Source organism: Struthio camelus, chromosome 4 (genome assembly GCF_040807025.1).
Source record: "Struthio camelus isolate bStrCam1 chromosome 4, bStrCam1.hap1, whole genome shotgun sequence".
In the NCBI taxonomy this organism is placed as follows: Eukaryota; Metazoa; Chordata; class Aves; order Struthioniformes; family Struthionidae; genus Struthio; species Struthio camelus.
Genome location: NC_090945.1, coordinates 51,556,335 through 51,582,101, shown reverse-complemented (window position 1 = coordinate 51,582,101; position 25,767 = coordinate 51,556,335). Strand labels below are relative to the sequence as shown.

Below are 25,767 nucleotides of genomic sequence, written 5' to 3'. Positions count from 1 at the left end.
ATATTTCTGAATCCTTTTCTATCTAAGAGCACTGCAGGATTCACTATTTGAGACTGACGATACTCAATGAAAAAAACAAAAAAAAATTGCACATGAAGAAACTCTTTAAAGTAATACTTCTCATATGCTATACATTCCCATTTACAAATCAAAGAGAATACCGGATTCAGTAGGAAAAGACAAAAAAAAAGGATACCAAACATTGGAGTGTTTCCATTCAATACAGGTAACATGGAAGGAAAAAAAAAAAAAAAAAAAGGAAGGAACTGAAGTACTACTTATTGATAAATTCTGAACTCAGAGTTTTAACTTCAAAACATACCAAACATTTGAGCCACCAAGACTGGTATCCCTGAACTAAACAGCTGCCTTGTCTTACTGCTGTAACGCACCTATCTTCCTTCGCATCCATAAAGTAAGCTGTGCTCCTCCAAGCTTATGACAGCCATCAAACTGCAAGGACCTATTTCCTACTTCCTCATCTATTTATCATCATTTTGGGGTGCTGGATAAAGTTGATTTGGCTCTTAATGGAAAAGTCTTTTGAGCCTCTTATATCAATTTAAATCACTACACTTTCATCAAAAGCCCGGAAGGTGCCCCGCAAAAGAAAGATCACAAGAGTATGAACCCGCATTTTATTCTTCCAGGCTACAGATAGTAAGAAAGCAAAGTGTGTGCAAAAGCAGGTAAATACTCTGCCATAAGGAGCAGAAAAAACTTCTCTCAAAGGTAGGAAACATTGTGTGGACTGTAACTATGCCAAAAATACATATCCTCATCAATTTGTACTCAACCACTGTTCCGTCTAAGCTCCAAAAGCACCTCTGCCTAACAAGAGCTGTAGATACTGTCACAAAACAGGCCAAACCCTGGGCAAAAAGATGCTTAGAAGAACATCATTTACTAACTTGCACGTATTAACTTCGCTTATATCACATATAAAGAGAAATCCGCAACAGCATGATAAGAAAGCGAACAAGAATACCAGCACTGAAAAACTATCCCTCTCTTTTGGAGCAAAATATAGCGGATAAAGAAGCCAAAATAAAGCAGAACAAGCTGATGCAAGAAAGCCAAAAGGAATGCAGAGTATAGCAACACCAACAACTAAGAGAAGGTAAACATGACTATCCTATAAAAAGCTAAGATTACTACCAAAGGAAGAGACACCATCAATTAATACTGCATTTCCCTTTCCCAGTATGACAGAGGGATGCATGATATTAGTGAAAATGCTTCAAGCCATTCGAGTTGATGCATAGTATTCTCTCAAGTGGCTGTAGCTGAAAAACACAGCTGAAGGGCTGGAATGACTTTATAGCGCGAGAAATGATCGCACTGCAAATAAGGCAAGACATAAAACAATACTTTGAGAAGGAAATATCACCATTAATATTTCTCTTTACATGAAACAGAATAGTGTACATGGTCAGGACAGTGCATTGTTTAGTTAAAACAAGCACCAGCAGTGAAATCAGCATAATAACAAATGGGCAGCAACATTGCTTTAAGAAACCAGAAGGCCATTGCAACCTGATGCTTACTGAATGTCAGGCTGAGGGGGCCGCTAGAGCAGCAGATAAAGCTGATGTATTTATTGTAAACCTTCCAGCATTCAGACTTTATTTGTCAGAGTCTGATACTCCCCTCTGTGGGTGGAGAAGCTGAGGGAATGGCTGACGTCACATAAAGAGCAGGGATAAAGCGCAGCGCCTGCAGCTGTGGGATGAGTAAAACTTCCTAGAAGTGATCAAAGGTCCGCTGCCCTGTCCAGCAGGCACTCTGCTGACAGTACCCTTCCTCCTACGGCTCAGCTCCTCATACAGACCTAAGGAAAAAAGAACAGTAACCAAGAAAAAGTCTCTGCACAATGCCACAAAACGTTATTCTCCAAGGACCAGCACCCTGGGGATTCAGGCTCTCAGGAGGAATAGATTTTAACCAACCTTTAATCATAACCAGGGTATGTATATTTTCCATTTCCTTTCTATGTTTATTAAGTTAGATTTTTGCCCTTTTATTTTCTCGAGTTCAGAGCTGCAGATGAAGCCTTTGGTAAACTAGCAAGGATTTGCTAGTTTTGAGGAGTTGGCTGAAAGCTAACAGTTTTTACCAGTTTTGTGAAACATATCTGTGGGATTAATTTTTTGGTCAAAGAGTTTAAACTGCATTCCTATTTACACCTCAAAAATTAAACTCCAGTGCCTCAGTGCTAGGAAAATCCTGGCATGATACCATGACTGCTCCATGCATTGAGATGAGAAAATAAGTTTTGAGCCTACTAAAGGCTGGACCCTCCCACTTTTATCATTTTCATGACTAGCCTGTGTGATCACTGGGAGAAAAAAAAGAAACACTCTGCAGCTGCTCCTCATGTCTGGAAGTTTGCACTTCGTAAACTCTTTGTGCCAACTTCAGAAGATTAATGTGACACTCACTTAACTAAGTCAAGATCTGCTTATTGCCAGCAAAGGCAACAGCACCTGTTTTTACATAACTAAAAGTTTTCACTATCATGCACGTTAAATCAACGAATTATTAGAAAGTTATCCCATCTTGACTATGGGGGAGATGGTTCTTAAGTTTTTTCTGCCATATTTAGCAATAGATTATTTACATTACCCCCTAATAAAGGGCAGCAAGAATCTGAGCTTCCATGCTTCCATTTTTCAGTGGACTTTAAGCTATTAATCTCAATTCATTTAAGAAAAGAGTTACTTGATGAATGCGGCACATAAAACATTATCAGCTGCCCTGCATCTACAGACATAGATCTATCTAAAAGACAGGATACATACTTTGATAATTTGTATATTTTGAAAATTGTGTTCAACACATCAGAGGCTAGAATTAGTTTTCTTTATATTTTTGCTGCTTTTCAGTACCTCAGTCATACTGACATACTGAGTATGGGTTTTATGATACCCGAATTAAAACAAAAACAAAAAAATCCCCACTGCACTATGACTCAATATATACTTTTATATATATATATATATATATAATTATATAATTATATTAAATAAACATCAAGAGCCTTGAAGGATGGATACCACTGGTGATGCCTTGCAGCAAATATGCTTCTGAACAGGAGTATGTAGCTGGTTAAGTACCAGTATTTCACATATTATAGCAGCACAAATTAATTTCAGCCAATTATTTACTCCAGATTCATATAAGCATAACAGAACTTACCCAATATTTTTAATAGAAATAAAATAGAATGCTACTATGTGGCTTTATGTACTTCGGGACAAATATTAGTAGGGCACAGCAAAACCTTTGGAGAAACAGGAGACAAAAAAAACATTGAATAAAGAAGAAAAAACCTCTGGATGTTTTGGGGCCTTCATTGCCTTTTATGGACCTCCAAAGGAAAAATAGTTTCCATTATCTCTAACGAAAAATATTTTAGCAGTGTCTGGTTTGTATTTTCTCTGTGTTTAGATTAAGTCCGATGAAGTTTATAGTAACATCCTTTGTTAGTGCAGTTTTAAATGTAACTTTCTAAAGAATAAATGATTTTGCAATTGACTCATACCTACCAAATGCCTCACAAGGCATAAACAGGTGACAAACTAAGTAATGGCAATGCCAATGAAATCACATTTCAAGTAGAACTATGAAATTATAGAACATGTATATGAAAAAGGACATGTTTAAGTTTCCTTAGTTCAAGCTCAGGAAATTTAACAGTATCTTTATTAACATTAATATTTTTGTTGCTGCAATATACACTCAGAAGAAACCCTACTAAGCATTCATGCAGCAGCTCTCGAGAGGTAGTACAACATTTATATGCTCTGCTTCTTGGGGCCTCGACTTCCTTTTGTCAAAGGCATCCCCAGCAATGCATCCACATTTGGCTTAACTGTCACAACAAGAAATATTCTCAGCGACTAGAACAATAAATGTAAGTTATTTTTAAACACCTTTTGCATAAAATAATGGGACAGATGTAAGTTTGGCTGGCTGTATCTCTTGTTCAACAACAGAAAGCCTTTACCAGGAGTTGTCTGAGACACAGACAACACGACAAGGGATCATCATACAGCTGTCTAAAAAAAAAAAAAACAGATGTCATCTCAAAAAAACATCAGTGATTTCCCAAGCAAAGCAACACTATTGACTGCTTCAAACAAATGTGAAAACCACAGATCATGATCCCTGGGAGGGTAAGAAGAACAGGAGGAGACTAAAAATAGACATGTTAAGTTAGATTCTCTTAGAAAGGCGCAGAAATAACAGATTAATTAGAAATACTGAAAACTTCTCTTTAAATCTTTGTAACCTTACATAACTGCAAAGAAGTTACAGCAATGAGACTGTCAAAAACTCATTGAAACAGAATTATTTCAGTGTATTTTGAACAGAAGACAGCATTTCAGGTTAAGCAATTAGAAGAATTCAATCCTAGAATTTAAGTCACGTTGAATAAAGCACTACAGAAACAATTAAATTTTATAGAGGTTGGAGGGAATGGTAAAATCTGTTACCAACTCTATATTTGCAAGTTCTGTTTCAATATAAATCTTTATAGAATGTAATGCAGGTATTTATATTTCCAATTTTATGTTTAGCCACTTTCCCACATCTATTAAACAGAGGCACTCTATAAAGATAGTTGCTCTTCAAGGTTTCATAAAAGGCATTACCCTACACGTGGTTAAACCATTACTTAGTCCCTATCGACTTCTGAACACTCAACACATATCCTGTATTTATCAAAACCTGAGATTCCTAAGATACAGAAGCAACAGACATGCCATAGAGCCCTGTGCCCTGCAGACAAAGGCTAAAACTTGCAGAAGGCATCAACGAGATGTCTACCTCAAGAAACAGGGATGGGCAAGGAGCAAGTACTATGACTGTAACACAACTGTAAGTGTTCACAATTTACATTTAATGCACCAGTGACAAGCTCCTTAAGAAACAGTAACACTGATATTACTGAGGTACCTATGATACCAGTATCATGCCCATGGTACTGTGTGATGTTGCAATGCACAGCCTGGTCCCTTTCTATAAGGCATAGGCCTGCAGTAATTTTGTCCGCCTTCCCTCCCCTCAAGCAGCAGTCATGCTACTTACCAAGATTTTCTGCTTAGCATCAAGTTGAGAGAGAGGCTGAAACTTTGTCATACTCCTCCTATCCTATCCTAAGGGCAAATCTCCGGATCATACCTCTCACCATCAAAATGTCATGGCAGAATTATGGGGTAATTGTAGGTTCCTCTATCCCAGGAAGAGTAAGTGAGGGAAAGGACTGCACTAGGGCAGATAGTTCTGCACCCCAGAAGGCATGGGCAAGTAGAGTTCAGCACCTCCATGAAAGGGGTAAAGGCTTCACAGACAAGCCCCAGAAGCCTGACAATAATCAACTCAGCTAAGGAGTAGGAAAATACAAATTCTTGCCCTTTTCCCTCTTCGCTGCCAGCAAATGATGATACCCTCATTCAATTATTTAGTGATATCACTGCAGCCAGTGACGATATGGCAGGAATAAGGAAGTCTAAGGAATCATGCATTACTACCAGCAACGTAGACCAGTGTCGGTTCTACTAGCAGCATAGCTGCAGGGATACTTACCTTGTTAGGCAGATGCTGCTTTTGAGCCAGGGCCATATCTCAGTACATTGCTGCAACATGCCACAGATACGGCAGATGATTCGTTTTGCCATGTAAAAAGCATTACATATTGATTAAAGTTTATGAACATTTTTCAAGTAAGCTTAAATTTGAGAGGGAACTGCATATGGCTATTTTTGCACATTATATTTTGAGTATTTAAGCATCAGTAGCCAGGCACTCAGAAGCCAGGACTTTTGCTGCAGAGGGCATATGCAGAATGACTAACAACATGCAACGCAAAGTCAGAAGCCGTTCCAGGTTAAAGGGACAAGCATAGCTCTACCCCTTTGTTATTACAACTGTTTAAGCAGTCTCGGTGTAGCTTATTTATACTCACAGCCATTAAGGCTTGAGAAATGGATAATTTCAGAGACTCTAGATTTAGAATTTATGAGCAACCTCATTGACTCATACTCAAACTGGTTATTCAGGTACCTTAATGTTTCATTTATCCTTTTGGTGAATGGGGGGGCTAAAAACCTACGGCTGGCCACGAGTACGGATTTGGAAAGTTTGCCTAACTGACTTGATAATAGCATATATACTACAATTTGTTACAGAGAAATCAAAAATAAGTTTATATACTGGAAAGCAAATAATAATAATAAATCACACAAAACAAACCCTAAGTTCATTGAGTATCCAGACCCACATAGCAGAGGTAGACAGCTGGAAAGAGTCAAAATTCTCTATTTCGCTGATTTTTGGCAGCTTCAATGCTACTACAGCACAAATCATATCAAAAGGAATATTTCTACCCAATTTTTATGCTGACAGTCAGTCTTGTCACTTGCACAGGCAATACAGATTACCTGATTCAGCACAGCTGTGGTTCAGAAGATACTGGAGATGTACTGGGCAGCTTAGTCTCTTCCTCTGCTGGAAGATGGGGAAAATACTAGAACTGAAGAACATCTCTCTATGATGTTTTCCAGTCCTCTGGAACACTTCATTGCTTTTCATCACTCAGATAGTACTTGCTTTGACTGTCACAGAACCCACAGTGAAATGGATTCTTTCCCGTAGCTTTTTTACTTCACACATGGCACAGAAGGGGTTTTTTGGTATAAAAGTGCTGCTTTTGTAAGACTGCACTAATATGTTGATACTTCACGCTGGGATTCATTTGCTTGAACATAAGCAGTTTGCGTTATTTTCAGATGCACCAACCTGTCCCCCGTGGTCTGCTGTTCCAGACAGGCTAAATTCCAGAAGTTCTTGTGCTACGTCCATCAGTTTCATGTTGTTGTCTTGGATACCCAAGGTCACCTAAAATGGCAATAGATGCCTATGCTAAGGGACATGAATCCCATTCAATGACCAAAGATCTTTTTAAATGACGTGATGCACGTGAAGAAGTCACATGCTGCCAAGTTAACATTTCTAGAATAAGCTTAAGTAGCACCCAAGATCATGGCCTCTCTACAGTGCTTATTTTAGAAGAGAAAGAATGTTTCATTTCAATTATTTTAACCATGATGCAGAAGATAATCATTAAGACAAAAAAAAAATAGCACAGAGAGATAAGCTTAGGGCTATTTCTGTGAATGTCACTGTCTTCATTATGCTTCCACGAGGTATTTGAATTGCCTTGTATAGACCACCTTGAAGGATCAGAGTCTCTGTTACATATATGCAATAGGGCTAAAGCTAAGCACTTTAAGAGTTCAGGATCTGGAATAAACATTTGTAAAGAGAAGAGAAGAGAGGCCAGGATAACAGGAAACATATTAACTGCTGTTATATTTCCATTAAGTGTAGAAGATCACAAGTGGCTTTCTTTTTACCCAGTCAATGGCACATCATGCACCTGAACATTAGATAGTACAACTGCCCAATAGCATGCTATTCTGTTATTGTCTGAAGTTGTAAGGGACAACTCAACCGCTTTTTTCAAGTAAATTATACAACAGAGGCTGGGAAGGAAGATTTGAAGACAAGTTACAGTAAATACAGAAAATAGAGGCATAAACTATTTAATGCAGAAGCATGAAGATAATTCTCATCTAGTTGGAAGTTATGATGTATGAAACATTTAAACGGTGAGCTGATAATTGAACTATAGAGGGACTAGCAGAATTAAGAACTCAGTTTCTTGTGAGTAGTCATAGTTGTTTCCGATCCCATTTCCCCCCCCACAACCCAACAGAAAATAGGGAAGCCTAATGAAATTATTTTCTCTACCAGTTTTTATGTATGCATGGTGCTTAAGAAGTTAAAATTGATTTTTTTTCCAGATTACACCTGGAAGCAAAGCTTCAGCTGCCAACCTGTGCCCTGGTGATACTATTGTGGCTATTGATGGCCAAAGCACAGAGAACATGACACATAATGATGCCCAGGAGAAAATTAAAGCAGCTGCACATCAGCTTTGTTTGAAAATTGAGAGGTACGTGTATATGTACATGTTTGCTTACTGCTAAAAGAAGATATGACCCTACTAAGTGATTACACAATGTAACTATTCAAAATGGTTTAGAGAACACCACAAAACCTCTGAAACGACAAGCATCCAGATTTACCTCATCAACTCCAGATCAGGCAAGAGTCCCTAGAAGGTCAGATCAGGCAAGAGTCCCTAGAAGGTTTGTTTCTTCAGGCACAACAAGAGCAGCTTCCCTCAGGCTACTCACCACATTTGTTGCCTACAAACCATATCTCCTACTGCTACTACTGACTTCACAAACCCTACGTGTGTTGTCAGTAAACAAATAGCGCTTCAAATTCTTGTCAAACGAACAGCTGGAAAGAGCCACAATAAAACCTTCAACTAGCTATCACTTGTTCAGCTACCTCTCTGTTAGTGCTCCCTCAGCTCCAGGTGCTTACCACAGCCTCCTGATCTCAATCATAAGACAAATTTACTAGCATATCTTCCCAGGTAAGGAAAACAACATCACATCAGGCTTTGAAAGAATTTTTTTAAAGCACTTGTCTATGGGAACAATGCATTACATCAAGTAAAGAAATTGCAAAGCAACATAAAAAAAAATTCTCTTACTTAACCTGCAGGAGTCCAGGTATTTTTGCTTTTCTTCCTCTCAGCCAAAGCCACCACAAGAAACAACCTGCATCATCCCCTCTCCTAACTGAGTATGCTCAGCCTTTAACCAAAATCACCTAGCACACTTCCCAGCTGGCTCCAAGAATCAAACAACTCTGATTGACATGAGGCTGTCAGGGAGGTATAGCACTTTATTACAACTGATCACAATACTTCTTTCCAGATAAAGATGTATTTTTCTCAGAAGGAGCACTACTTAGTTACTAGAACCCAGAAGTAGGTTCAGAAATGTCTATATGTAATTCCAAGTTCTATTACAAGTTGATACGTCATTTAGCAACTCTCTCAGGAAATAATTTTCAAAATAAGGTAAGTGTAATTCTGCATATGAAATATGTGCATATTTTAAAATATTAAATGTTGATGTTTATGTAACAACTAGTGCTACTGTATATACACTATACTAATATTTAGTATTAATACTACATTATTTAAAATGAGTTGCAAATTTTCCCACTGACAATGAAGACAGAGTTGTAACTGATATTGGCTATCTCTGCATAAGTAACTCAAAGAATCACCTATGCAACTTCTGTTTATGATTCCATAAACACTTTACATAAGCAGATTGCACTCCCCTTACTTTGAAAAGCGGACCTTAAATGGATGTTATGAACATTAAAAAAAATCATGTTGTTGTGGTTTAGTATTATTAATATACTCACTTATTTTTGTAAAATACTCTGAGGATTAATTAGTCACTTCCTATATTATTTCCTGTTGTTCATAGTATACATCGTTTAAAAAAAATAAATACACATTTTATATCTTGTTAATAAAATGCAGTACACATACACTGTTAAAGTATTTTTATGTCAAAAATTTAAAAACCATAGAATAAAGTGCAAATTTTCAGAATGCATTTTATTTTACACAGATTATTGCAACTAGTAAAGAACTGAAGTTATTTAATTTCTGCTTGTATTTCTTTATAGGACAGAAAGTAAATTATGGTCCCCGCAAGTGTCAGAAGATGGCAAAGCACATCCCTTCAAGATAAATTTGGAAGCTGAACCACAGGTATGAATTCTTGTAAATTATCTGTCCATTTCAATTTGTCTTCTTACACTCTAAATGATCTCACTCATAGTCATTACAATTCTCTGGATAGCATTTCATCCACCACCTGACAGTTTAAGCTAATGTGAGTAATAAGATGTACTATATATATGGGCATCGTTTTACCTGATTGGATGTTTCTAATTTTTCAGCTATAACTGAGAAACGAAACTCTAACAAGACTCTAACTAAAGTCACAACACATTCTCATTTTTAAAACCAACCATATCATCACGGTTTTATTATGGAAAGAAAATATCTCCTTTCATTCTAATATTGTTTAAGTTGCTTTAACTCTTTTAGAGAATTCTTCATCATGTTAGAAAGATTTTCAAACTGGAATAAATGTCAAATACCAAAGTTATGCACCTATGACATCACAAATGTCTTTTTGATGTAAGTCAATTAAACAGAGAGAGCCATTAATGCTGGCTCTTTTTACTTCCGTACATTTTTATATTACACCACAGAACTGAGTTACAAATTTGTACAAAAACCATGTACTGATAAATAAGCAAACCACTTTGAATAGCTAAGGTTTGATCCTTGTGCATAAATAAAGCAAATCCAATCAACTTAAATTCTTCTCCCTCTTCAGCGTCTTCAAACTCACACCAAGACCCTTGCACAAAGCTATCAGGAATCTCCATATAGTTAGCAGATGAAAGCTAGCTAATTAACTACAACTAGATTTTTATTTCTTTGTCATTCGTTCTTTAACCTCCAGGGACATTTGCTGTGCTCACAAGAGAGGTGGGGAGAGAAAAAAAGAGTATTCTGCTGGCAGGCCAGGATCAAAGTAAATATGTTCAAGTATTTATTCTGTGGTAGATGAACATGCTGTCCTAGAATAAATTTAAGAGAGGATAACTTTCCAACAAATTCCATGGAGTAAATAATTCCACCAATTCTGTTCTCACAGATACACTCCCAAACATGAATACGGCATTTCAGTGTTCCAAATCTATCTCTTCTTTCCTATCTAAAAATCTTTGTGATAAGCAACAAAGCAAACTTCTGCAGAAATATATAGCCTCTTCAGCAGTAAGAGATGTTATTAGGAAAAAATGAAACAGATATTTTAAATGCATATTTTTGTTGAATACCCAGGATATACATAAAAGAAATGACAAGTGGAGAAATTCACTACAAAAGCTGTAGAGAAAACAATATCTGACAAGATAGTAACCCCTTTGGATGAAAGTTGCATTCCTGAAAGGAATACTTATTTAAAAATAAATCATGAGATTGAACTGTTAAGTGCTATTTGGCAGCTTATTGAAAAGTCTCCCTTAGGCGATCAGAAAACCAGCTTCTCCTAGATTAAATAGCCAACTTCTCCATTTTACTATGTCTACCTCTTTCCTCTATAAGAAAATTAGGAATACTGAATATTTTATACTACTGAATACATACATATATAAAACAGGTCTTCAGAAGAGTAGCAATGCTTGTAAACAGATATGCCAAACCATCCTAGGGATGATTTACAATTCAAACCAAATTCTTACCTCCAAGAACATCCACCGCTCTGATCTATATGTATTTATCCCTGCAAAAAGGACATCAATCAGCTATAAAAAAATAAAAATACGAAATAAAATACTTTAATTCTTGAATATTCCTGACTGGGAATTTGAACGGCCTTCAGTTCTTGTTTCGGTTTTGAACTAAAGGAGGAATTTTCATTTATTCAATGACATCCAATAAACACAAGAGCTGGACTATTTTTGCTGCTGTATGTTCTGTCACTGACATTTTATATGAATAGATGAGTTAAAAAGAAAATGTAATTTAAGTTTAACTAACTGCAAATTCTTGTTTCACAACTGTTACATTGTAAACTTGCCACATGTCTTCCGTGCCATTCATTTGTCAACAAGAAATAAAAAGAGGATGAAATGACAGTGTTCAAAGTTGTTTTTTCTTTGTTTTGTATAATACATTTACCTCACAGATTTGTATCAATTTAAAATACTTTGAGTTTAGTATCTTTCATAAAGCAGACATGATCCTAAAGTGTAGTAACTACCTCCATTTACTAATATACCTTGTCAGTTGCAACCCAGTTCTATCAGACAGAAACAAAGGATTGCAAGTAAAATCTTTGTGCTTATTTATCCAATTGCTGCTTTTGTAGTCTGTTCTAGTGTACTGCTGCTAAACATTTCCATTTAGTAGAACTGCTTTTGCTGTTTGCATTTTCTGGCTGCGCATCCTATATAACCATGACTTTTCTTTCAGTCTCTTCGCAAAAATATTTCTGAAACTGTTGTTTTAAATGAAAGCATAAAGCACAATTCACATTCAAGATTTCGTCTTTTTTTTAAAAAAATTGTTCACCAAAACTTTGAACAGAGATTTGATCTTGTCTGAAAAAGGAAATAATGCTTTGAGGCATAAATAAAAACCTGCAAATGTCAAAAATGTGTCCACATTTGTCTAATCTGCTCTTAATCGCTTGATTTATTCTGTGGATTTGAGTATTGAAATTTATATGTCATTTTTTGCTAATAGGTCGTATTTATTTCAACTGGATTTTTTTCCTACATTCTTTAAGGTTAGGGTAATCTAGAAGATGGATTCCTGCATTAAAAACAGCTTTACTTAAAATGTTATTTAGCAGAATGAAGAGACTAGTTTGTACAGCTTGCAAGACAGATCGCAATTGCACTTGAATAATTTCAAAGCTGAAGATACTGGCTGTGTCACCAATTAAAATATGTGGTAGCAAACACCAGACAACATAATTTGTACATAGTGACTAAGCAAATAGTTCTAGCACCCAAGATATAAGCTTCTACAATCTGAAATAATTCTAAATTAGCAGTATCAGAACTTAGATTCTCCATAGGTCATATGACACAGTGGGACATAAACATAAATATAGAAATGCTTTATAGCATTATAGATGTATCTCTATTATACCAATCACACTTTACAAAATTTCTAACAGAGATTTGCCCTGAAAATTTAGGAATAAGAAAGAACTTAGCCAGTGTAAAAGGTCTGTACTCACTTCACATTTCCTCCGTTGCAAATTTGCTGTTAGATGGCCTAAATCTTACAGTGAGTCCAAGCACAAGGGTAGACATGCATCTCAAAAACAAAGCCATAATCAGAGTAGTAAGCTACTTCTATTAAAGTACTAATTACCTGTGCTATTTTACCATGGCCACTTCCAGTCTCTGAGGAAGAGATCCATCCAAATTTTAGAAATCTATTTGTTAGGAACCAGAGCTTTCCATTCCCTAAGCACAGGAGCTCAAGAGCTTTCTGAGCACTGTCTCCAAAGATCACTGGAGGACAGCAGCAAACCTTCTTCACTCACTATACGAAACACAAAAATCCCTCAGCAGATGATAGTACTGTTCTTCCCAAAGGCTGTATCGCTGTGGATTAGGGACAGATCTGAGCTGACAGAGAGTCACAAGTCTGTACTAAATGTGCACAACACAAATAAGCATATTTTTACTTAGTCAACAATCTTTATCATCCCTTGCCCATCACCGCTGAAGAACACAGGAAGTTATCTGAAAGGTCATCAGAGATTTTGGTTCCAGACCTTCCACAACTGGAGGCAATGATTTGGGCCAATAATAAACAAAATTGGATTCCAGAAATAAGCCAACATAGGCAGAACGATTTCGCACTTATCCATTTCTGGTTTTTATTTATTTATGATGATTTTATATTGTCTGAATTATGCAGCATCACAACTTCTGATGTATAGGTAAGCCTCAAAGTATTGAATCAATTCAGAAGGATGTCATCAATCTGAAGTCTATTCAAGACTACTTCTGCTAAAAGAAGGGTTAACAATTATGTTTTCCGATATGGCACATTTACAGTAAAATCTCTTTATTTTTGTGATTCCCTCCACCAGTGCGTGACCAAAAAGCAGAAAACAAGGATTAACCGTAAAGGGAAGCAATTGCTAACTATATGTGAAATACTTCTAGAAGAATAAAGTAAACTATAAAATCTAGAGAATAATACTTCTACAACAGGTTCCTATAGTATTCCTCCCTTAAATGTGTTGAATTACTAAAATTTCACACTGTTTGTTTACAAATGTGGAATGCCTTTGTTTGTCCTGAGGCAGAAAAATAACAATCTCTGAATGTATATGGCTTATGTAGCACATAGAAAATTCATGGAAAAGTATAGTATGCTTGCACCAGTTAAAAAATAACCAAGTTGTAAATGTAAAAAATGCAGAGATTAACTATACTGACGCTGTCAGTTTTACTCATTACTAGCTTTGGTGTGCATTGCAGCTTTGTGTATTTTGTCTGCCTATTACGTACAGGAATTCAAGCCCATTGGTACAGCTCATAACAGAAGGGCCCAGCCTTTTGTTGCAGCAGCAAATATTGATGACAAAAGACAGGTAGTGAGCTCCTCCTATAATTCTCCTATTGGGCTGTATTCATCTGGCAATATACAAGATGCGCTTCATGGACAACTGAGGGGTCTCATTCCTAACTCATCTCACAAGTGAGTACTGGCATTTACTTATATTATATGGTCATTTGTGGTAATATCACTACCGTTTTGTTTTTAATTAAAAAGTCCAGCTCTTGCTGTTTTAAAGTTTTCTGATAATCAGGAGCTTACTGATTCCCCAAAAACCAGTGATAAATGAATAATTTTTTCCAATACTGAAAACTATAAATTCAGCTCTGTAGTAGCAACACTGCAGGTAGCTAAAATTTGCTCTCTGAACTAGGCTGCAATGCTACCTTCCATCCTTCCCTCTTACACTTAAAGTAACACTCCCATACTGTCAAAGTCTCTGAATACCAAAGTGATCATATTTTGAGTACCAGGGATAAACAAAATAAACACGGTTACTTCGTGGTTACTATTTTTAGAATTTGTAAGCTACTTTTTATCTAGAAATAAGCATTTATTGGCTGAAGGAAGTTATTTTAACCCTCTTTTCTTTACAGGATGTGAACTACTTTGAACACAGGCATAATATTCGGCCCAAACCTTTCATAGTCTCAGGCCGAAGCAGGTTATAAACTCTGAGTGCTGTGTTGGATTTGGATGCATGGTGTTAATTTGTTAATGGATACTCACAACTCACATTAATAAAGAGTACTGATGCATTTGAAATTAGCTTATAGTAGTATATAACCTAATGCTGAAGTCTTAATAAATAAAATAGTTGACTTGCAGAGATCAGGCTTGAAATTCAAAATTATTTTTCCAAAAGAAGCAGGTCCAGAGTCTCATCTCATTCATATTGATACAAGTCTGAAATAATCTGTAAGTCTGTAAGTCTGTATTCATGAACTTGATTCATTTTACAGTATAGCACAGCACCGGATATTGCATATTTATAAAACTATGGAGCTATGTAATTCTTTTGTCCAAATGGGAATATATGTAATTCGTTAATTTGCCAAATAAAAGATAGTTAGTTATATCAGTTATCATCTGGCCATGCAGAGGTTGCAAAGTTTACTCTTCAGCAGACTCATCTATTCAGGAAACCTGATGCAGACCTAAAATAGGAGTATTATCTGAGACCACAGACTTGTAAAGCTCTCAAATGCAGAAAAGTTTACATACTTAACGTCCATCTTTTTAGTGTAATCTTCCTCTATCATAACTGGGGTGAAATGCCTAACTTAGTGCTATTTTTACAGTCTGAGATACAGAGGGGAAAACAATGCAACCTCTGTGGCTAAAAAGGCAAGCAAGCTCAACAGCGCTCGAGTGATCCAATATATTGCGATGCTAGCCTTCATCATTTCTAGCAGTTACAGTTTTTACTAGGGGATTTAGCGCTCTGTATGTCATTCTGAAGGTTACATACGTCTGAATTTCAGTTACACTAATTTAAGTCTCATAAACTACACCAAAAACTCAGGGTGATAATTGGTTTTGGTATACAATGGACAATCTCATACAGACTCATACAGACAAATCTCAGTTTTTGTGAGATGTGTTACATTCTTCAATCACCTGTGTGATAAAGAGGAGACTGTAACAGCTGGATAGAGTCTCCATCCATCTGTCAACAAGAACTAACAGGGTAGAACACTGCCTCAGTGGAGAAACAGCGCCCATATCTCCTTGCAGCCTGATTATGATACATGATAAATGATAACACAATCCTTAGCAAACGTACATGTCCTCTAAACTTTGGGTACCAGTTACATGTACCTAACCTGACTTTTGGACCATTAGGTACCATATATAGGTGCCTAATCTGATTATGGAGGTTCCAGTGCGTATATCAGGGCCTAATCTCCTAATTCAGAAGCCTCATTTAGGTACACAGTGTTTTCAGTGAAAATTTTTAAGCCAAATGGCTATTTTCCAGCATGGCTGATGGGAAAAACTGCAAAAATTAACCTGACAGAAGGGCAGCAACTTTTATAACCTTAGTTAGGAAAGATTTATAAACGGTTCTAACATTGGTAATTACTTACAAATTGTAAAATCTTCAATGAAGAATGTTGTATTTACAAAGCAGTGGTTGTCGCACTGCTCGTAAATTCCTTTTTCACCTGTTTGGCTCATTGTATACCCTCTGTTAAACACAGTGAAAAACAAACCTCCATCTCGACTACATGCCTCTGTAGGACAGCTGAGGTGAAATCAAAATAGGACTTTCACTAAAAGACGACCTGATTATGGGCAGTGGGACTGGGCTAACAAATTTGACATTAGTAACAATTTTAGACTTTATTCTGATAAAACTACCTGGCAGTTATATTTTATATATTATCATATATTATTTATTCTGCTTTAATAGTTATCTTTTATATATTATTATATCTTATTTATTCTGCTTTAACGTTGCTTTGGCTGCTGACTGCAATGGTTATGTCTTTTCTATCCTTTTACTGTTATTTTCCATTTACTAACACTATCAGCACTTACAAAACTTATTCTACTGCAGGATTTAAGGGTGGCCTTCAGTCTTCTAAAAAAAAAAAAGCCTGAAAATTTATAAATTGCCCCTGTGTTATTTTTTAGCTGGCTTACGCTGGGTGATGAAATAGAATTGTATGCTTAGTTTAAGACGTGCCTATCTTTTCTGAAATTAACTTTCTTTTGATATGTCTCTGATGGTAGAGGATGTATCTCCTTTTACGTTTTTGAGAAAGTGGTTCCACACAAATTCCCCACTGAATTGAAGGGAGAACTTTGGGTCGTCTTCTCCATTCAAGAATGACTACTGGGCAGGGACCATCCTGTATTTTCTAACTGTGTAATATGGTATTCTCCCTGGTTTACAAAGAATCATTTAGCTTGGAAAGAACCAGCCACAACCAGGACGTGCAGGTTGGAGGAAAAAGATTAAGTCCTATATCATCTTATAACTCTGAACATCACACAAAAGATAACTGATGACTGTGGAAGGCTTGTGTTAACGCACTGTTACACAGTAACAGGAAATACATATCCCTGAACAAAGAAAGCCTCTCAGGTGCTGTGGAGAAAATAGTCCAGTGTTCAAAATGATAACACTGAAAAAGACTTTGGGCTTCATGGTCACAACATTATTTTATTAGTCCTTTTCAGAGACATCAAATTGGTGTGTAGTAACTTTACTTCAGTTAACGTTAATACTTCTCTAAAACTTTTTATTTTCTATATATATATAAGTACTAAAAAAACAGCTTCAAAAGCCTTAAAAAGGCCTTCATAAGGTCTGACCAAAATGAGCTCTCCAATTATGCTCGCTGTTCTTGTGAAGGGCCACTTTACATTCTATTGCAAACACTATAATTTAGAAATGCAAAAGTATGACTGGTTATTTTAACAATTGTTCTTCTTTAAAAATTCAACAAATACTTAAAAAATTCTATTGTTTAACTTTAAAAGATTAATAAATACTTCACTGCAGAATTTAAGGAAATCTAGGAAACGTCACATTCATTATTGTTCATTACTTTTTAGTAGCCTCTTCAACTATGGACTGAGATGGATTGTTAGGTGTAGGACTGGAATGATTTGTTTAGGATTCCAATACGGCATGTGTTTATTCTGTCACAGACACAGACAACTCACATAAACCTATTTTTCCCATTAGTAGATGTTAAGAATTACTCACCTAGAACAAAGAGCTTTGGAGAGGCTTAATTTACTCTCTAATAAAATCTAGCACTAAAAATGCAAAGTAATTTTCTCTTCTGAACTGTCTTTACATAAAATATATATCAGAATTTTAAGGAATGCTTTATAATTGACACTGATACTTTTTACAAGAAAATACTTTTCAGTGAATATTCATACTTTTGCTTTTCTCTATTTTCTATAGTTCTGCTTTTTATATTTTTTATAGTTTATGTTTTCAGTCTTGTTAACATCACCTGTTCCTTCACTTTTGTCTTTCTTCTGTATAATCTGGTATGCATTGCACACCCTTCTGTAATCTGGCTATTAACACAGTGGATGCAGCACTCCTTCAGGGATTGACTGTGGCAGTGGACGCAGCACTCCCTCTTCAATTAGCACTGTTAGCTCTATCTGCCCTACCGAGTTGAAAGCAGTATCTAAGATGGCCCCTAACATTCCCTTGGAAATGGAACTTCCTGGTGTCAAGATTGTACATGCTCAGTTTAATACACCTATGCAGTTGTACTCAGATGACAATATCATGGAAACACTGCAAGGCCAAGTTTCTACAGCTCTGGGGGAAACACCCATAATGAGGTAATTAGATCAGTATGTTTAATAGTTATGAATATGCAAACTTAGAGCATACAGAAATTCATAAGCTTTAATACTATTACACTGTTTCTAGGATAATGGCAAAAGGGTTAAAGAGAAACTAAATCATTTATTGTTTTCATTAAAATATAAGTCATTCATGATTTTTTTTAACCTCAAGTATTAAAAGAAGTCTTTCGGTATTTACCAATAAATATTTCATATGAAATAATCTTGTATTTGTAGCTAATAAATAAAAGCTTACGATACTATTTGGATTGTTAGTTGACTGACCACTCCAAATCAAGACTCTGATTCCCTCCAAAATTCACAACTATTGTGATAACTATTGTTATCATAATCAATAATTATTTAATAACCATTTAATGATGTATCTTATTAATTATTAATAAAAATAATAGCATTAACTCCAATTGATCTGAACTGTTGAAATTTAGCTATGAATCTCTGGAAATCTTGTAGATGGTTAATAGTATACTAGTTAGTTATTTAACTCCCATCACATTGAAAGGAGCCAGAATTGACTTTCTAGGCCTACTAACTGATCTCTGTAACAGTCAAAAGCTGATTTATGATTTTTTTCCACTGCAATAACTAGAAGTCAGGTAGGAACCTTGTGCGGATAAAGATGAAGATTAGACAGTAGAAAGTTCTAAAGGTCTATTCCTTTTTTTCAAGGCACCATTCACCATTCACACTCCTTTATCTTAACTTTTGCATCACAGCAACTTGTTTTTCTGTTTTACAACAGTATTTAACTTAATAATTTATAATACGTATCGTATAAACTAAAACTAATTACTAATATTTCAAATAAGAAGTATTAATCATTGGCACTAGTGAGCCTTCTTCAGCACCTTAGAGAATCGATCTGCTACTAACCATAAAAATCATACTTATATTTAAGTACTCAAGTTTATGCTGATCTCATGAAAACAATACTGAACTTCATGAAGTCTTTGCAGAGTGATTATATTACTCTATTGCGTATTTATCCTCAATCATAAAAATTAAAGAGAAAAGAAAAACGCCACCTTGCTTTTTCTTTATCCTGAAATAAAGGATTAGGCCCAGACTAATCAGATTTCACAAACACATATGACATTTCCAGTTTGAGAACTCACTCTCTATACAGCTCTGAAATATCTCTTTCATTGTGGGACTCTTCTTCATTATGTATGAACTTAGAAATGTTATCTCAAACCCTTGTGTCCGGTAAGTTTTTTTGTATTTTGAACATAATTTTATATTACTTCTTAGTCTGATTTTTAGGAAGATAGATATTGGTAAGAATTTTAAAAAGTAAACTACTTCTTTAGATTACAAGCTTGTAATGACAGAAGAAAATGGCATTTTCTTTACCAGTTTAAAAATGGCTCAGAGAACTCTCGTTATGATGAAGATGCAAACAATTAACACAGCCAACAGGGGTCAATACCTAGCTGCCCAACCATGATGCTATTACTGTGTCATGTTAGTCAAGATGCTACCCTGGAAAACAAACAAAACCATACAAATCAAAAGCCAGGGTAATCCCCTGTGGAATTAGTTGTTTATTTCCAGTGGTGATTTACCTGAGGTTCAACAGACACTAGGAGGCCAGTTGTAACAAGAAATTCAAACTGAAATTTACCTATATATCAGTGAGGTAACAGACTTCATTGAAGTCTATTTTAACCTTTCTAATTAGTCCCAGTGGCAGTTAGAAGTTTACAGATGATACGTGTTCAGCCCAGTTCCTGCCGGTACATGTGGTCATCCGCTCTTCCTCTCAACTACTTAAAATGTTAGTTATCATGATTAATTTAAAACATTTAACACAGTTTAATATACCATGAAATATTACTGGTAAAAGCTTAGGGTCACCAATCAATGGGAATTCAACCATTAACTCTTAAGTTAAATAAGTAACAATAAGCTTAGCCAAAAAATCACTATATTAACTTGGTGATTGAACCCATTTAGAAAGGTGAGAACATCTTGCATGAAACTCTCCCAAAAGATTTGTTTCTTTAGGTTTTGGCTGATCCTATCTAAAGGTATGAGCTGTGATTTTAACAATGTTGTTGAGGCCAGCTGCTGTGAAAACTGAACTTTGCATATCACACCAAAGAGCAACTGGTAATATGACAGATGCTCATAGGAATACAACTGCTTTGAGGTTTAACACAGGTACCGACCTATTTCCAATTGCCATTAGAACCAGAACAGTAACTATGGAAATATTGTCTTGAGTTTGTAGGTTTATTCTTTGTCAGAATTCCACAGATACCTTTTTTCAGTGCATTTGACTAAGAGAGGACTACACAAAGCAATGCTATGGTGGAGAAACGTGTCTTTCAGTAGTTCTAGGAACTGACTGTCTTGTTTACTGAATTCATTTTCTATCTCTGGTTCAGCTACTACTTTCAAGTCATATTTGTTAATTGTTTTATCTGCTCTTCCTCCCTATGATGCAGTGACCCAGCTCCCACCTCAGTACCTCAGTCTGATGTGTACAAGATGCTGCATGCCAACCAGGAGGAGCCCAGCCAACCTCGCCAGTCTGGCTCCTTTAAAGTGCTCCAGAATTTAGTCTCTGAAGAAGGTGACTAATAATGACATAATCTACCTGTTCAAAGCATTTTTAATATGTTTGTGGGAAGAGGGAGTCTGAGAAGAAAATGAGAGAGATCAGAGCTGTAAGAAATTCTGAAAGCCCAAGTCTTTTTGAATATATATAGTATAGTATAGTATATATATATACACATATGATAGAACCCCAGCCTCCAAACAGTTTTTCCCCTTGTTTTTATAGCTAGCAATAGCTAGCTATAAGGAATAGGGAAAAAAATGGGGGTCTTAATCACATTTTCAGAATCTCTTCTCAGATTTTAAGGCTGTTAATGTGCAAAGTTGATTTTAACTGAATGATAAAAGTTTTTGTGACAAGCTGCATATATCCATGATACTAAGAAAAAAATCCTTTTCTTCCACATCCAGGAGAAGAGAAATTTTAACCAACTCCTGAGATAAGTTTCACGCATCCCTTCTTCATTCTAAATAAAAATTTACAGACCCATTTCCTTCAAATTACGAGTTTTTGAAAATAATTAGGAACATTACTAAAGGCAAACATTACAAGTTTGTTACATTTATAGTAAGCATAAATAATAAAATATAAGCAAAATTACCCCAACAGGTAGATACTTAAATCCAAATATTTAGCAGAGAGGGGATAAATTCATCTATTTATCTATACATACATTATTGTGAGATTTTGTTTGGCATTTCCTTCATATATTTTGCTATAATATTATATTAATATCATGTCACTAATCTGATATACATTGCACAACTTTCTGTAACCAGAATTTGTTGTCTGGCTAGTTATATAAATAAGAAAAACTTTTCAGCAATACTGACCTGTCTACCTGCTTGTTGGCTACAGCCAAACAGTCCTCTTCCCAATTCCAAAAGCACAGGATCTGGCCTACTAAACTTGTATAGAGAAACTTTATTGTTGATATAAGTGAAAGCCCGTAACTAAAACCAGAAGTGGATATTTACAAAAAAAGTATTTTACTGCATCAGATGCTTTTATATTACCTGTACATAATAGGAATGTTTTGGTTCTCAGACGGACGCCCCATGGGTACAAGAAGCGTGAAAGCACCTGTAACAAAGATACCTACTGGCACAGCAAGTGTCCAGAAAGTGCCGCTGTGCGACAAATGTGGGAATGGCATTCTGTAAGTTGTTTCTTTTTATTTATAAAAATCTCTAGTTTAAGCGCACGTACTCAAACACTACCACTAACTACAGGAATGCTTTCCAAATGATGATCTCAGTCTGCACTATTAGAAAAATGCTTCTGGAGAGCAGAGATATTAGAACAATTCTAATCTAATCTGTTCTAAGTCCCAAATCATTAATCTTTATCTTAGACACCTGCAGTACAGGTAGGTCAGTTTCAACGACGAACCATCAAAGTTTCAGTTAAGGTTTCTCTAGGACCTTTTGCAAGTCGGTCATTAACACATAGTAAATTAAACCAGAAGCTATCTGTACTACATTGTAATATACATTATAAATATGTAATATACTGTTTATGGATTCTCAAAGTTGCTTAATAGTGTAAAGTATCCTCCCAATTTAGTGAGAGTTTCTAGGATGCTTTCTCAGCTTACTTTGAAACTACCAGATTAATATCATCAATGGCATCTGAATCTCAATGACAGCTTCACCAAAGAATACAGATAATAAGCTCAGATCATAATCAGTAAGGAAAAGAAATGTGTTTTTTTAAACTCATTTTGTCACTTTTTGATGGTTTAGACTGTACTTTCTGTGTTGTAACCAAAATCTGGCTTTCCAATGAACTATTGAACTGTCTATGTCATAATCTCTGTGGCATTTCATATCTCACTTTTTCAAAATCAACTCCAACCTTACAATATGTTCATAGCAGTTGGCAAAACCAGATGAATAACCTAAAGGCCTTAAGAAAAACACCTAGAACTTACTTTTTGTCATACTGTAGTTTCTTCTCACTTTGAATTCATATGAATTTTTCTTTTTTTTTTTTAAAGAGGGACCGTGGTGAAGGCACGTGATAAGTACCGGCACCCAGAATGTTTTGTGTGCTCTGACTGCAATCTGAACCTGAAACAAAAGGGCTACTTCTTTGTGGAGGGACAATTATACTGTGAAGCTCATGCACGAGCTCGCATGAGACCACCAGAGGGATATGAAGCAGTTACGGTTTACCCAAAATGCTAGTCTTACATTGGCAGACAAATATATGCATGCACACAAAAAGTCATTAACAGCTTAGAAAAGCAATACACTGTCAGGACTTCTGTCTGAATCCAAAGTAGTAGCTTTTAAACCTTTTCTTAACGGCATTCTGAGTGAGCTGGAAGCCTCTATTAACCAGCAGCAGCATAATTATACCAGTAAAATTCTGTTAAAGTATTATCTTCAAAGATGACAATATCATTCAATGTAGTGTTAACTGAAAGAGTCCCGATATCCGCTGTACTGGATTAAAACACTGAAACAGCTGAGGTCTTACATAATTATTATAGTATATACATAAGTGTTGTAATGAAGACGTCATTTTTAACATAAATTATATATCTGTGCAAACATCACAGCCATTAAAGGCCTCACTGTGTTACAGGCTGGGCCATACCAAATTAAGACACCTGACAGGTCATTAGAAAAGCAGCTATTTTACGTGAAGAGAACAAAACGATCAGTTGGTCATGTCTGCTTCAACCATCTATTATTCAATTATCATTAGTGTGCCAAAGGTAGATTTCGCTTACCTTGCTTTGGATTTGGGGGTTTATTTTCTTAATTTTCTGATGCAGCAAATGTAATAAGGAATTAATATCAATTGATACAATAAAATGGCTAGTATAATAAAGACTTCTTAGTAAAAAGCAAAAATAGAACTTCTATGTTGTTTTAGTGGTTTGCAAAGTGCAAACTGCAATGAAATCAGCTTTCACTTCACTTAGCAAAAAGTTGTTGAGGCACACACATGCATTCATTGTTCTTTGAAAAATCTATCATTTGTTTTAATAGGAACTCACTGTAAATTAAAAATGAAAGTGAATTTAAAAGCCATTCTGTAGAAAATGGTAGTCTTTTTGCCTCTGCATCATTTAATTTTCATAATAAAAACAATGTGAAAATATCATCATAATATCCTTACTGACAGTAAATTAAAACTTGGGAAAAATCTACTAAGTTTTATATCAAGCGTACAAGTCCAGTAGAGATGAAGAACTTCAGCGGCAAACAATTCTACGTTCTTTTCCCAGTCTACGATATAAGAAGCTTAAAAAGTAAGAAAAATGTGGAACCAAAATAAGAAGCTGCATATACTTTAAATTTATTTTAAAAATTCAGATGTGTCCCAAAGCCTGAAATACAATGTCTGCATATTCAAAGTTTTTAAGTTGTGGTAAAGTACTCATTCAGAATTAAAACATTTTTAAAATGTGTGTATCACTGCATTTATGTTTGCATATTGAAAGCCTATAGAGATGCACCCTTTTAAAGGTTAGTTCCTGAATGATTTGTGGACACCAAACACTGTTCTGTTCCTCACATATCAAGGAGGCTATATGTAGTATTCATATTTTTCCACTGATAAACTCCATAAACTAAACCTGAAAATCCTTTTGAAGGTGAGAATGCACATAATGTCTATTTTTATAAACCTGAAACATCATTGGTGTTTTAAAATAATTGCTTAATGTTCATTTCTTTGTGGAGTAACTGAAGGTAAGAATAAATCTAGTACACATGATTAAGATTCTGTATTTTTTCCTCTGGTATGAAAAATGAGAAAGTGTGAGGGTCAAGTGACTTGACAATAATAGAAGTTCGGCATTATCAACCACATGGAGGAATATGCTTCAGATGTATCAAACCTCTGGCAAGAATGAAATACAGTTTTTATATTAAGCATTTGAATATACAATGTGGGCGTAATTAGCTTTCTAAAACTGAATGTGATCATGGGCTGTCAAAACTGAAGACCAGAAATTGCACTCTCTTTAACAGTCCAAATGAACCAGGTATACATTTGAGAAAATTCTCAAGAATAGAGCTAAGAGAACTGTCAGATTAAAAGAAAGTCACAGAACATGACCTGATGACAAATCTTTGGGGAAGTTCAGTTGCATTGCATCATGACATGGTGCTATTTTGAGAGGCTTGAGGTCAGAGATGACTTTAATAGAACTAGAAGGTGAGCCTATCTAATTGCAAGTATCCGCCTAATGTGAAAACCTTTATACCAATAAACAGGAAACAAAGATTTTCAGTTCATGCAGATTATAAAATCCTTGATCCTGACAGAGAAGAAGAAAAACAAGAAATTACATCCTACAGTCTCTTCAGTCTGGGGGAATTAAATATACAGAGATTCAAATGCAAGAGAAAGATACAGCAACTCTCTCTATAGCATGTTCAAGGCCATATTTTTTTAATCTCACGAGGCTGTCAGTGGTTCCTGGCACAATTCCTTTACAAAGCGTCCAGCTAAAGAATTATCCACTTTATCCACTGGCTTAAGAATGGCATAGCCAGTATAGCCTGATAGCTTAATGCTACTATGCCACTCAGCTATGTCCAGACTTTTTTTTTTTATATACATTACAAGCCATAGAGAGCTATGGCATTTATTTTTAGATGAAGAGAAAGATACTAAGTATGACTACACATGCTTGTTATCTGGACTCTTCAGATGTCGATCAACATGTGTGAAATAGCAGGACTATTTTCAGAGATTTGAAAAACTTACATGAAGT

General features: G+C 35.6%; 1 protein-coding gene and 1 long non-coding RNA gene across 3 annotated transcripts in view; one reads left to right on the top strand and one right to left on the bottom strand.

Moving 5' to 3' along the window:
* Positions 1–25,767, bottom strand: part of LOC104145244 (uncharacterized) — a 59,065-nt gene that overhangs the window by 21,711 nt on the left and 11,587 nt on the right. The window lies entirely within an intron of this gene.
* Positions 1,629–24,761, top strand: PDLIM3 (PDZ and LIM domain 3). Of its 2 annotated transcripts, XM_068942683.1 has the most exons (8): positions 1,735–1,966; positions 7,872–8,023; positions 9,634–9,718; positions 14,070–14,257; positions 18,176–18,439; positions 20,917–21,044; positions 22,077–22,188; positions 23,029–24,761. In XM_068942683.1, exons 1-8 carry the CDS (start codon positions 1,874–1,876, stop codon positions 23,216–23,218), a joined length of 1,212 nt encoding a protein of 403 aa, XP_068798784.1. In that variant the 5' UTR covers positions 1,735–1,873; the 3' UTR covers positions 23,219–24,761. The 2 variants fall into 2 exon arrangements, with proteins under 2 accessions (XP_009674992.1, XP_068798784.1); XM_009676697.2 differs by lacking the exon at positions 18,176–18,439 and having other exon boundaries at positions 1,629–1,966.

Coding starts and splice junctions, on each gene's coding strand:
- PDLIM3 (XM_068942683.1), top strand. CDS start 1,874: ATGCCACAAAACGTTATTCTCCAAGGACCAGCACCCTGGGGATTCAGG. Junction 8,024..9,633: donor CTTTGTTTGAAAATTGAGAG/GTACGTGTATAT, acceptor ATTTCTTTATAG/GACAGAAAGTAAATTATGGT. Junction 21,045..22,076: donor GAATTTAGTCTCTGAAGAAG/GTGACTAATAAT, acceptor TTTGGTTCTCAG/ACGGACGCCCCATGGGTACA.